Source organism: Ictalurus furcatus, chromosome 17, assembly GCF_023375685.1.
Source record: "Ictalurus furcatus strain D&B chromosome 17, Billie_1.0, whole genome shotgun sequence".
Classification (NCBI taxonomy): Eukaryota; Metazoa; Chordata; class Actinopteri; order Siluriformes; family Ictaluridae; genus Ictalurus; species Ictalurus furcatus.
Window position 1 is genome coordinate 11,591,164 of NC_071271.1, and position 13,954 is coordinate 11,605,117.

A 13,954-nucleotide genomic window follows, 5' to 3' on the forward strand; every position below is an offset into this window, starting at 1 on the left:
GGACACCTTACCATCACATCTGCATGTGCTTTTTAAAACATCCCATTCCAGATTTAGTCCACCTTTGCTGTTATAATAACCTCCACTCTTCTGGTAAGGCTTTCCATGAGATTTCGGAGCATTACTGTGGGGATTTGTTCATTCAAGCAACAAGAGCATTAGTGAAATTAGGCACTGATGTTGGGCCAGGAGATCTGTGGCACAGTCGGCATTCCAGTTAATCTCAAAGGTGTTCAGTGGGGTTGATGTCAGGGCTCTGTGCAGGCCACTTGAGTTCTTCCACTCCAACCCTGGTGAACCATGTCTTCATGGATGTCGCTTTGTGTACAGGGGCATTGTCATGCTGGAACATGATTGGGCCTCTTAGTTCCAGTGAAGGGAAATTGTAATGCTACAGCATGCATAGACATTCTATTCAATTGTGTGCTTTCAAATTTGTGGCAATGGTTTTCGGAAGAACCACATATGGGTGTGATGGTCAGGTACCTACAAACTTTTGGCCATATAGTGTAACTGAAGGCTGCATTTATAATCTTTGGTCTTTGAATGAGTTTCCTTCTGAACTGGTAGAGTTTCTCCATTTGCTTGTTTCTTTGCTGAATACTAATAGCAAAGTTGTCACATTGTGACCTTGACTTCACAACCTATTAAAGCCCCGATATGCAGCAGTCTAGAACAAAAGGAAATAGAGCAGAACCTTATGCTAATAAAAAATCTGCATCACTTGACTCAGATGTCATGTCATCTTGACATCAAAACTTGAAATCAAACAGCAGAAGCCTGTTGGAATAAACTTTTATAAGTGATTTTATTGGCTTATGTCACTTGTTAGATGGGCCTGTGTAGGTGTCATCATCTCTAATTAACCAGATTCTCAGTCTGCTTCCTGTTGAACTTTGAACACCCGATTTATTCTCTTTTTAATCGTTATTCCAAGTGCATGACAGGCCCAATTATTTACACACTACAGAGAATCTATATTCTTCTTATCATAGTCTAGCCCTTGTTTTCAATTTTCTGAGCGCTTCTCAGCCATGTTGCCTTGAACCAATTTCTGCAGTAGTGTGTAGGGGATTTTGGTGGTAATGAAAATAGAGACCGAGGTGAGGTGAATGTTAAAATGAGATAAGTGTCACCATGAAGATTGTGTGAATGTCCTGGGGAGGCTGTTACATTCTCACCCCAGGCCTTTATTCTACCCCACGCAGAGGTTGACAATAAAGTATTTGTATGCTGATAAGGCGTGGGGCACAAGTACAAGTGTGTGTTGCAATTATTGGCACGAGGAGACACAAACTGTAATATCTGGGTGTTCAATCTATTATAAAACTGGTTCGGTCTATTAGATTTTTGCATTGTCAAACTAAGTGTGTTTGGTAGGCATTCAAGAATTCTGTCTTCCTTGCATTTTCTCAGTATTGTAACTGAAGGATTGTTTTTCTGCAGTCTCTTTAAAGACTCAATAGAACTATTTCTTTTGTGTCCTCCAGCTCTCACTGTATGTCTCTGCCCAGGGCTGGAATGACCTTGTGGGGAGCATCAGTATTCACCGCACCTATTCGCTGTGGATTATTCAGGTGCTGAAATAGGAGAAGGAATAATGAAGGGGGCTTTGTACTAGGTGACATGTTGTTCAATCTCTCTGCCTGAGAGCAGAGTTAATCTCACCTCTTCTCTTTATCACATGGCTGGCTCCATGCCATGCAGCTCTTTTGTGGGAAAAGCCATGCAAATGACAAGTGCAGAACTTGTCATGTAATTTGGAGCACAATAGCAGAAGGGTTTGGTGAATTCAGGACAGAGCTCCTCTTTCTTCTTCCACGCAGTAACGTGTGTGAGGGACAGAAGTGATGGAGATGAAGGATATTAGAGTTTGTCTGCAGCTTGCGTGTGGGATATCAGTGAGCTATGCTGTGTCATTGTCTTGCCAGATGGCACAGATCTTTTCACTTGCTCTTATCCTATATTTACTCCTATGAGTGACTCTCCCTCTGGGATTTTTTTTTGTTTTGGGGCTATTTTTTTTAGTTTAACATAACTTTTTGGCTTCTCTAATTCATGCTTAACATACATGTACATACAGTCACATTACGCCAAGAGCAAGGAAATGATCGGCAGTTATTTCTTACAAAAACATATTAGGCAACCCATCTACATGGAAAATATTTTCTCTCCATAGACATCATTCCCTGCACTGCAAATTAACGGTATAGACAGACCAACACTGAGGCTCCATGTGCATCCTTTGCCTTTCCCAAAAGAGAATGGTTTTTCACTGCCTTTACCAGCAAACAGTATAACAGAATTAATGCTGAAACAACAAAACAACACATAAACTAAATAAATGCATACATACACAGTACATTTTTTTTACAGCAATAAAAATAGCACATTAAGTATAACATAACAGGTATTTGTACTGTCACAGTGACAATGTTATTCAGCAGGTTTTTGATGTTTCCAGCAACTGCTAAATTCAGTATACACAAGTGCTAAGTTCTGTTAGATTTTTTTTGTTCAAATCAAGTCTCACTTAGCAAGCTCATATGTCATATCATCATCATTTTGTGACTCTGACATAGCAGACATATTAGAAATGCAATGCACTATAATGTCAGTCTGACATACAGTACTGTTCTAACTAAGCCAGCCTGGAAATTAGTCATAACACAAAAATCTGTTACTTGACTCAGGTTTTTTGTCAGCTTAACATAAAAACGATCAAATGCAGTCTCTGACAATTAAACTGTTATAAATGTTTACATAAGTTAAATAAAATAAATAAATAAATACATTTGCTATGAAAGGCTCATGCAGGTGTCATGTAGCCCCAAGACACACTGTTCTTCAGTAAAGGTTTGGCACTCAATAAAGGTTTGTCATGTTTCAGTGGATGTGTTCAACATTTCAATAATAATTTGTAAGGGTGCTACTTTTTCAGTATTTTTCCTCAAGCTAACTTCTTTGCCAAAGAGCCTTTGTTTAGTGGATTTTCAATATGCTGACCTGGTTTCCAAATATCAGAGCACTAGTGGAAAATGCTTCTATTTTGCATTCACTTCTAATTTAATACAGTGCTTTGAAAAAGTATTTGCCTGGTCACTAATTTCTTCTGTTTTTGTGTCTTTTTTTGGGGGGGGGGGGGTGTTGGGTGTTATTTTCTTAAATGAATATTAGCTTTGTAGCTAATGTTAGCTTAGGAAAATAACCACAATGACTAACAGAATAATGCACCAAGTTAGCTTTTGTTCAAGTTGGATATCTAGGTACAGATCAACACCGGTGATACAACTGATGAATATAATGTGGTCTTGTATAAATTTTCCAATGACGCATTTGTGCTTAATAGGTACATGGTCTGTATAAATTACAGCCTGTGGGCACTTCCGCCGCATCCTTTAGCAAATGTTGTTTTGCAGTGAAAAGCTGCACATCGGGTCATCTTGACAGTTTTCGTCTATCGGTGGTCAGCGAACTCTGTCGGTAGTGTTGTGTATTAACATTTATTTGTAAGCTTGTTTGTAAGCAAATTGTATATTTGAATACTGTTAATTTTTTGCAGTTGACTTTTGACCTTGCTTGTGATTGGCTGTGAGAGCACGAGATAAAAAGGTGGTACAATATTAGGTGTGCGCGCAGAATGAGTGCCTCTTCCATCTTGATTAGTACAAGAGTTCTTTTAGTCAATCAGTAAATAAAAACCATCAATAGAAAAGACAATCTGTCATTGTATTTGTTTTTTTTTTGTAGTAAATACATGATAGGTAGGGAATCATAAAATGGCCGCCAAAGCATTTCCGGTGGCTTCACCTACTGCTGGCAGTTTAGAATTCTATGAGCTGTCCAGTTATATATATATATGTGTATATATATATATATATATATATATATATATATATATATATATATATATATAAATGTTATAACAAGTTGCTGCCAATGACCATAAATGATAAGATATGTTTCAACAAAGTTAAGTCGATCTTAGTTTGAGAGGAATTTATATGAAAGCAGATGTGAGAAATATCAGACATTTAGGTGGGAAAATATGATTAATTATAATGTTGGCTTGTTGTATGTGTTCTCTTGCATGTTCATCACTGTATCATATTCATCAATGGTGCGCTCTTCCAGAAATCTGAATCACTCTGCAGCTGGAAAAGGTCAGCAAGGTTTAACCAGTCAGGTAATGCTTTCATTATGGGAAAGACTTAATTCACTATACCTAAATCCCTAAACGTCATATAATCACCCACCAGTGGCACAGACAAAATGCAATGAACATGTTGCATCAGGTCTATGACAAACTTCCAACCTAATTTCAGTGGGGGAAAGTGCCACCCCATCTCTTTCCTAAAGTGCTATTAATTTTTACACTTTAGTAATGGATAGGGGAAAAAAGGTAAACCTCAAAAAACAAGTCATAAATACAATCGTAGTTTCTAATGCTCTGGGCTGCATTACTGTCAGGGGACTTTGTCAGTCTTGGAATGATCACCCAAACTATGATCTTGATATAACTGAACTAAAACTCATGAAATTGCAGATTGAAAGGAAAGTTACCATTTTGCCATCTGAAAACATTTTGACTAAGCTGAAGATGGCTTTCCTTAAGGGCCTGGAAGGTTTCTTCCCATGGTGCTACTACTACTACTACTACTACTACTATTATTATTATTATTATTATTATTATTATTATTATTATTATTATTAATAATAATAATAATAATAATAATAATGTGTTCAACCTCTTGAAAATCTTCATGGGAAGCTCCAACAAGTACTAATGAAAGAGAGTCAGCACTTGTATTTCTTTTATTTAATTCTACTGTAAATGTGTTGTTGTCTTGGTGGATTTCGTCCATTAATTTAAAGATAATTACTTAATGCCGTTGAGAATATATTTCAGTCCTTAATGTGTTTATTTGTTTTATATGTCTTTGTGTCATTAATTCCTATGCTGAATGTTTGTGATTTAATTTTTTTTCCCACTGACTCAGAAACACTGCATTATGCTGGTTAGGGTGGTTTGTTTTCTCTGCCCCTATTTCTCTCTCTCTGTTGCGCTCCCGCCTGCTCGTGCACTCGCACAGTAAATCCATCTCCATCTGCGCTGACTATGATCCAGATGTGCACTGTAGAACAGGTGCTAGCAGTGCATCATTTCCTCTGTCTCTTAATCACAGGCTATAATTACGAGTGTGAATGCAGTTCTGCCCACTTTTACCCACCTTCCCCCCTTCACCCACCCCTGTCCAGAAACGAAACACACTAATTAGAGGAGATATCCTTCCTTCCTTCCTCTCCTTCTCTCGCCCTCTATTTCTCGAGTGAAGTGCAGCCAAGGGAGCAGATGAGCCGAGAGCAGCGGGGAGTAGAGGAGGAAGAAAAGAGAGAGAAAGGTTGTTTGAGCTCTTCCATGGAGAGTTCTGGGGTTTTATATTCGTATGTCATAAAGGAAGAGAGGGAGAGATCAGCTTTCACAGCAAGACTAAGATTTACATAAGATTCCCCAAGAGCACTGGGAGCACTGAGAGCACTGAGAGTCATGTGTTCACACAGCACCTGTAGGAGTAAACCATAATAAACCTTTTAAACACATGGTCAATCCTCTGTGCTTTGGAAAATCCACAACATACACAACCTCTCCACATTTCATTTAGCTTATGATTATTCAGAGCTGTTTTTTTTTTTTAAACCAAGAAGGAAGTATCTTAGAGAGGAGCAGGCTTATGGAGTAATGGAATACGTGTAACGGCATTATGTAATCAGGATACAAAAAACTTACAGTTATGTCAAAAAACAAAGTAATCAGATTACAGGTGCATTTTGTAAAAAATGGGAATACTACCAGGGTTTTTTGGGTTGTTTTTTTTTCATTTAAAACTAAAGAAATGAATCTTTTGACATAACACAATATAGACAGCTGCTTGATTATAGTTCTGGTTCTTTCTTGCTAGTCGTGGCTTACATGAGCAACCTTCTGGTGCATATGCAAAATTTATTTGGTAGAAATGAACACAAATTGTTGTCTGAAATGCTTTTGTTAGGGTGACCATACGTCCTATTTTTCCTGGACATGTCCTCTTTTTCGGACCTTAAAAAAGCATCTAAGTTTTAGAAAATATCTGGGATTTGGCTTTAGTTTCATTATGATGTGCTTATGGTCTAATACTGCAAGATGTGTGCGCATATTTGCATTGCTTTAACCCCTCTCTGTAATTTCCTCCTTCTCACACACTAATTGGTCGATTATAAAAGGCTTGCAGCAACTACTGGCCAAATTCTACCTCTCAAACATTAGTCTACTCTCAGCAAGCGTGCGACCACATGCTGTTGTGTTCGGCATCAAACAATTTCTTGACAATAGCAGCAAATGACAGCTGTCCTGAGTTGAAGAAATTCCCATGGCCATATAAGGTCATTTTTAATTTCATGCTTTCCCATTGCTTTGTATTATATGGTCCTTCAAATGTATAAATGATGGCAGAAGGTACACTCATGGCATCGAATATTTTATTTTATTCCATGGACATTCAAAAGAATGTAAGAAAAAAAATGTAAAATGTGGACAGAGTAAAACCAATTTTATTTAAATTTTTATGTGATTTATTTATATATTTATGTGATTTCGGTGTCTTAAAAGCTGCATTCATAGCAACTCTGTTTTGAACGCTACTAAGACAATCTCATAGCAAGCACATGATATCTTTCCACTGATGCAAGCAAGAACAAGAGCTCAAAAATGAAGAAGATATCAAGTAGTCGGTGTGAGCACTAGTAATATTTACCTACTAAATTCCTCTGTTTTTTCCCAGAAAGAAACCTTTTGTTGTATTTTCTCTAGTACTTCTAATGTTTGAGAATTTGAGGTCTTAAAATGAACCTACATTGGAACATAGAGCTTGGATCCATGTCATAGAGGTCTTTGATACAGGTCTTGGCAAACAGAGATGAGATACAATCCTAAAGCAAGGTCAGTAAGCATGGATGGGTCAGAAACACAGTTGATAATACAAACAAGGCCACAGGGTTGTCCAAAGAGTAAAATAATGTTTGAATTAAATTGATAGCCTTCCCAGAAGAGTGGAGGCTGTTGTAGCTGCAAAAGTGGGACACGATTCCATATACAGTAAATTCCCATGGCTTTGGAATGAGATATGACAAGCTCATATAGGTGTGATGTTCCGGTGTCCACATACTTTTGGACATGTAATGTATAGTCCTCTCTGAAAGTATTGGAATGACAAGGTCAATTCTATAATTTTTGTTAAACACTGAAGACAATTGGGTTTGAGATCAAAAGAGGTATATGAGACAGAGGATCAGAATTTCAGTATTAATATCAGTAAGTATTCTTATTGTTGTGATTGTGCACCTGAGTGTTCTTTGGGTGCATGTTTGTGTGTTGGGGTGTTTTGTCCTGTCCCAGATAAGCTCATTATTTTTGGCATGTCAGTACTGATTAGGGTAGCCCTGCTAGAAAGAATGCTGCTAGACATATTTGAGCACTTTTGCTCATTGCTGTTGCTTCTGCTTCACGTTTGCTGTTGCTTCTGCCATTATTTTTCCCTTTCTCTCTCAGTCTCTCTCCCTCCACTGTTCTCAGACCTTCTTCTTTGTTTCTGTTATTCTCTCCTCTTGTCCCTGGATGTCTGTCCCTGTAGATTTCCCATGTTGGTTTATTATCTTGTGTCGAACAACTGTAGTTTATTTATCATGAGGTGAGAGGGGAAAGGAGTGGGTAAGTGTCAACTCTCCAGTGGGAGGAAGTCAGGATCACAAAGCTCTTTTTGTAGTCTCATCCCTCTTTGCTCCAGGGTTTTCTGCTAATGTGTTGATGTTAATGTGACACAGCATGCATCTCCAGATTAATTAACTGTCCTCCTACAGTCAGCACACTGATATATTCAGGAGCCTGTGTGTGTGTGTGTGTGTGTGTGTGTGTGTGTGTGTGTGTGCGTGTGTGTGTGTGATAAAGAGAGGGAAATCTTACAATATCTTGTGATTGTATATTCATGTTTATTGTCTATCAAATTTGGCCATATTTTACCGAGCCTATGTTTTGTACGTGAATCAATTGATGTGACTTGTACAGACAAAAACATAGCCAAACTAAACATACATTCGCACAACTTACAGAAACACTTTCTGAAACATTTCCCTGATTCTAGAGCTCCATGTGAACAGTGATGCAACGGCAGCCCTCCTGTTGATTCTTCTCTCAGATCATACTGCTCAGATTCTGGTACTCAGCCAAACACATACTGCACTCTTCTCCTCAACCAGAACACAAACCGCTTCTCTTTCAACAGACCCCTAGTCAGAAAAAAAACATTCCACTTTATTTCTTTTAGGCTTTATTTATGACTCCAAAGCTGCCATGTTAGACCTAGAGAAGAAAGACACAAGAGCATCACAACTTTGCTTGATGACACAGTGGCAATAGTCTTGAATGACATTTATACCTTAAAAACATCTCTATCGTTTTCCAGTTCTTGTTGTTAACTTAACCCTGTGTTCCCACTATAACACCAACACATTAATGTCAGCCTGGCACTAATGATTGTAACTGTTATTGGTAACCAGATTTTATAATACCATAGCACAGGTTCACCGAATCTGGACAGTTGAAAAAAAAAGTCAACTTGTCTTTGTCCAAGCTTCACCTGTACAATTTCAGTGAACCTGTACCTGCTATATAGCCTCTGATTCCTGTTCTTGGCTGACAAGCGTGGACTGGAACCTCTCCACCTTCTACAGCCCATCCGCCTCAAGATTTGACATGTTGTGCATGCTGAGGTGCTTTTCAGGACACCATGGTTGTAATGAGTGGTTGTTTGAGGTACCTTAGCATTCCTTTTAGCTCAAACAAGTCTGGCCATTCTTCTCTGATCTCTCAAATCAACAAAGCGTTTCCATCTGCAGAACTGTCGCTCACTGGAGATGTATTGCATCATTCTATGTAAAATCTAGAGACTTTGGTGTGTGAACATCCCAGGAGAACACTGAAATCCCATTTTCCCCATTCTGATGTTTTATATGAACATTTACTGAAGCTCTTGACCTGTATCTGCGCGATATTGTTAATTGCACTAGTGGATAATTGCAAAAAATGATCAGGGGAATAGATGTTTCTAATAATAATAATAATAATAATAATAATAATAATAACAATAATTTATTATTATTATTATTATTATTATTATTATTATTATCATCATCATTATTATTATTGTTATATGGCTGCATGGGTTACATTTTCTTTCTTCACCATATCAATACCATACTGATATCAGAGCTCTGAGTATCAGAATATTGATATGTATTCCACACTGATCCGATATTGACATTTCACTATAGACTTGACTGATTGTTATGCAATTTTTCTGCTGCTAAATGGTTTTAATGCAAACTCCAACATTGGATTTTGTCAGTTAGCACTAGTGCTCCCATTTCAGAAAGCTAGCTTTGGCCAGGCTATGTCAGAGAGTGCCTGCTTTCTCAGTGCTGCTCTCCTCCAGCATCTCAGCCACCAGCAGCTGTTTTGAAATTGAAATGTCTATTTATTTTTGAACACATTGCTGTATCTCCTAGCAAGGCTTTTCTTTTCTTTTCTCATGCTTTCTTAACACAACTTTTCTGAATGTATTCTGAGCTGTAGTCATGAATATATTTTGGCACAGCCTGCATAGGATAAGTAACAAACATATAAAATATCAAAATATAACAAAAAAATTACATTTCATATTATTATTTGGTTCTATTCAATAAAATGTCTAATGAGTTTTACAGACTTCAGATCAGTTTTTGTTGGATACAAGTTGGTTGGCTAACAACACATGGTATATATGATTGAGAAACACCCGTGCATTTATTTGTGAAGTATTGCTAATTGCAAATTGCAGAAATATGGACAACAACTATCCACTGTGATGGCTAAATTTTGACAGATTGAAGTAGGAAACAAAAAAGGGAGCAGAAATACATGCACCCTGCTTTCAGAAAAAGCTCAACAGCATCAGGAATCATGTAATAGAGCACTAATTAACTTTTATTTACATTTATCTGACATGATTCAAGTAAACCTAGAAGCCTGGAATTTGTATTATTTCTAGCCTGTTCTCGGGCATCTGTGAGATGACAGTTTAATATTGTATAATTATAAAGTAAGCATGACAAATCAGAAAAGCCCCTGAATATAAGCAATGCACTACATCAATTACTTTCCATTCCTCTGCTTCACTTCATGCTGACTGATTCCCTGTGGACAGACTGTACGAGCAGGAATAACAGATTTGAGATTAGATTTCCCTCCTTCTAATCAAGTTAACTGTGCTTGGCACTAAAGGAAATGGACGTTTTCATCAACGTTGACCTGGCACGCTTAATAACGACATGTCTGCATGCCAGCATCTGCGTCTGTCTGACAAGTCCTGTTTATACAATGGATTATCCGTGTGGGAAAGGCAGTTGGGCCAAATGCCAACTCAAATTGGATTACAGCATGCGGTATTTTGGATGTATTTTATTATGCCAGGGCTTTTAGTGTAATGTGATTACTTTGCAATGCACATGTTGTATAGACCACACTAAGACTTTATTAAGTGTGAATAAATTCTTGAGTACCTGTTGAGTATCCATATTAACCATAATAAATGTCTAACTATTGGATATTAACTTGTATACCAAGACCTTAACATGTAATATTTCTGACTTTAATGCTAAAGATGAAGCAGATCTGAATGCAGTCTCTGTAGTAAAGGTGCAGCAGAGCTGTATTCCTATGTGAATTAATTACACATCTCTAACCCGAGAGTGATGCGTGTGCTAGTAAGTGTCAGGCTTCATTAACCTGTCCCAGTATCTGTATGAGGTTTGACTCGCTCTCTAGGTCATTTCCATTAAGCTGAATCTGATTCTCATTATGTTTGGGGAGCAGAGGCCATGCGAGGCCTTCTTGGCCAGCTTATATAAGCTCTGTAATGTTTCACTCACACAGTTGAATTCATCAGGCTATGTCTGTTTGGTAGACTTAAGGTCAAGGATACACACTTGCTGCAGTTTTTGTGCTGCACACCACAATGTCACAACTCCCCCAGCTGGGACACTAACTCACAAGGTTGTTTACTATGTGAAAGCGAAGACAGGGAAAGACAGCGCGACCTGACTGAGGATGCGCACACTGGCTCTTGCAGACAGGTGATTGTCACTCGGTCGGTTTTCCTGGGTAATTAATGGGCAGGTTTGGCAGAGATGTGGCCCAACAGTGGATAAAGATGCAACAGGAATGCAACAAACATACCACTGACACTCTGTCTCAGTCCATGGCGCTGTAAAGCAAACTGAATCTGCTGAAGGCGTTGTCTGGGTTGTCTGCTATAATGATGTGTGGGAGAGCAATATTATTGGGTATACAATCTGGCTCGATGTAGCCTCAATATGCTTGCAATGAGTCAGAAATGAAGTTGCAGTTCACTAAACCTGTAGCTAATCTACAAAACCATGCAAAGGAACCCTAAGTTTAGAACCACTAAGGCACAGATGTTAAACCCCAGATTTATACTGCATATTATAATAGACAATAAAAAAAAGGTCTTTAAAAGTACTATAAAATGGAGAACAGATGGCAAGACACTGCAGGAGAAAAGGCAGGGAAATTTCCATGCAAAGCTAGCCACTGCTAATTTATAAAAGGTCTTTGGGATTTTTAAAATGTCACATAAAAATGTCACATGAACTGTTTTTTATGCTTTCAGCCAATGGGAGACTTCTGATCATGGCATATTTACATATTCATGAAAGTAATGGCTTCAATTAACAGCAAACACAATAATGAAGCTTAATACAGCCTCTATATTTTTGAGGCTAGAACAATACAAAAGAGAACTCTAAAAATGTTTTTTTAAGCAGATTGTTTTAGTCATTAGTTATTTTAGTCAACACTACATAGTGTTACTCAGAATAACATGTTACCTGAGAAATATAACAATGAGGAGTGCATTTCTTTGCTCCAGCTGGGAATGCACTATAACCAGTAGTGAGGTATTAACAAATTCAAAAAGTGTTGTGGACCAACAGAGAGGTGGATGTCTACGAACATTTACTGATGAACGCACAATCAACATGGTGCTGGCATACATAATCTCCTATTTATCGAGACTTTTGGGACACCCTTAATAAGAAACTGTATTTGAAGTATATATACACTGTAAAAAATATGTTCCCAACAATAATGGGCAGTTTAAATGATGAATTCATGATGCTGATGAAAAAAAAAAACATGCAAAAAATTCTTAATGTGTTCCTAATTCATGAACTTGCATTCCTTAGACAGTATAATAATTTCTACTTTTACTTAGTATAAGTAAAAACCAATGACAGGATAAAGATGGAGACAGGTCTAGAACAAAGTCAAAGCACACATGAGCACATGTTGTTCTCATGAAGTTGAGAGTAAGATTTTTTTCTCCAGAATTTCTACATCTAATTAATTAAGGTTAATAAGTTATATTTTAATTGATTACAGTCTAAACAGCCACAACAGATCAAATTTGATATGTAAAAGTGTGTCAAATTCACACCCTCTCTTTAACTCTCTTGCATTTAGGTGATGAATGTGAGTTTGGCTGAAGGGGACTCTGTGAGGTTTGAAGATCTGGGAGGCTGTGAGCCATCAGTGCTGGCTAATGAGTCCATCCTGATAAAGGGCCTGGTGGTGCGCAGCTACAGCAACCAGATCTCCGTCCACTTCCACAGCCGACGGCCCTGCCACGGCTCCTTCCTGCTACTCTACCAAGGTCAGTGTTCCCATGTAGCAGCCGCCCAATCAGTGTGTGCGTGTGTGTGTGTGTGCGTGCTTGCGTGTGTGTGTGTGTGTGTGTGTGTGTGTGTGTGTGTGAAACATAGAGGCTGCCATTCTGCCAGAGCTTGAAAAAACCTTGCTTATGAATGTACACTTGTTGATTAAATTGGTGAGTGCGATTACGCATCTGGGAGGAAGGAGCTCTCAATCATTACTTTCCATTACGAGAGGCTCTCTGTGCAACGAGGGGGGAAATACACTTGCAATCAAAATTATTCAGCCCCCATTGCAAATCAGGTTTATTGTCAAAATGTACAGACATTCAGCTGTTTGCAGTGAACAAATAAATCAAAATCAATTGAAATAGTTCAACACAACGAATGCTTCAAGTGCTTTCCCCAAATTCAACTGAAAATGCAACTTATAATGACTTCTCAGTCTCAAAATGATTCAACCCCTGAATAGAATCCCTCACAACAGCACAAATATGCAAAACGGGTGTTGTCTCAGGCACACCTGATGCAACTAATCAAGGGCTTCATTAATTGCACCAGGCATGCTTGAGCTGGAACAAATGAAATACCTGAACTGGCTAGGGGTTTGTTTAGTGTACACTACCTGAACGGAGCAGAAAAAGCAAGCTATCAATGGCTGCAACCAGATTTCTGAGAAGGCAGGTTGTGAAAAACCCTTGAGTGACTGCAAAAGACCTGCAGCAAGACTTGGTGGAAACAGGCACTGAGGTTTCAGTGAGCACAGTAAGGCGTGTACTAAACGCAGAAGGTTTCCGTGCCAGAACTCCAAGACATACGCCGCTACTGACCCAAAAGCACAAGAAATGTTGGACCGTTTCAGCACAATGGATCATCGGTATGTCTGGAGGAAGAGGAATGAAGAAAGAACCCTCTGTCCGCAGTCAAGCATGGTGGTGGCTCGGTAATGCTGTGGGGCTGCTTTGCATCCTCTGGCACTGGAAACCTGTAGCGTGTAGAAGGCGAGATTCATTGAAGTATAAGGAAATCCTAGGAGAAAACATCATGCTGTCTATGAGGAAGCATGGGTTTCATTGGACCTTCCAACAGGACAATGATCCCAATCATACCTCAAATTCCACCAAGGCTTGGTTGCAGAAGAAGTCCTGGAAGATTC

The 13,954-nt window shown here is 38.5% G+C and overlaps 1 protein-coding gene across 1 annotated transcript in view; it reads left to right on the forward strand.

Annotated features, from left to right (window-relative positions):
- The window catches only part of sez6b (seizure related 6 homolog b), a 178,003-nt gene that overhangs the window by 101,015 nt on the left and 63,034 nt on the right, over window positions 1-13,954 (forward strand). The window contains exon 4 of the mRNA XM_053647675.1: window positions 12,611-12,800. Within this exon, the coding sequence (XP_053503650.1) occupies window positions 12,611-12,800 (190 nt within the window). The remainder of the gene's footprint in view (window positions 1-12,610; window positions 12,801-13,954) is intronic.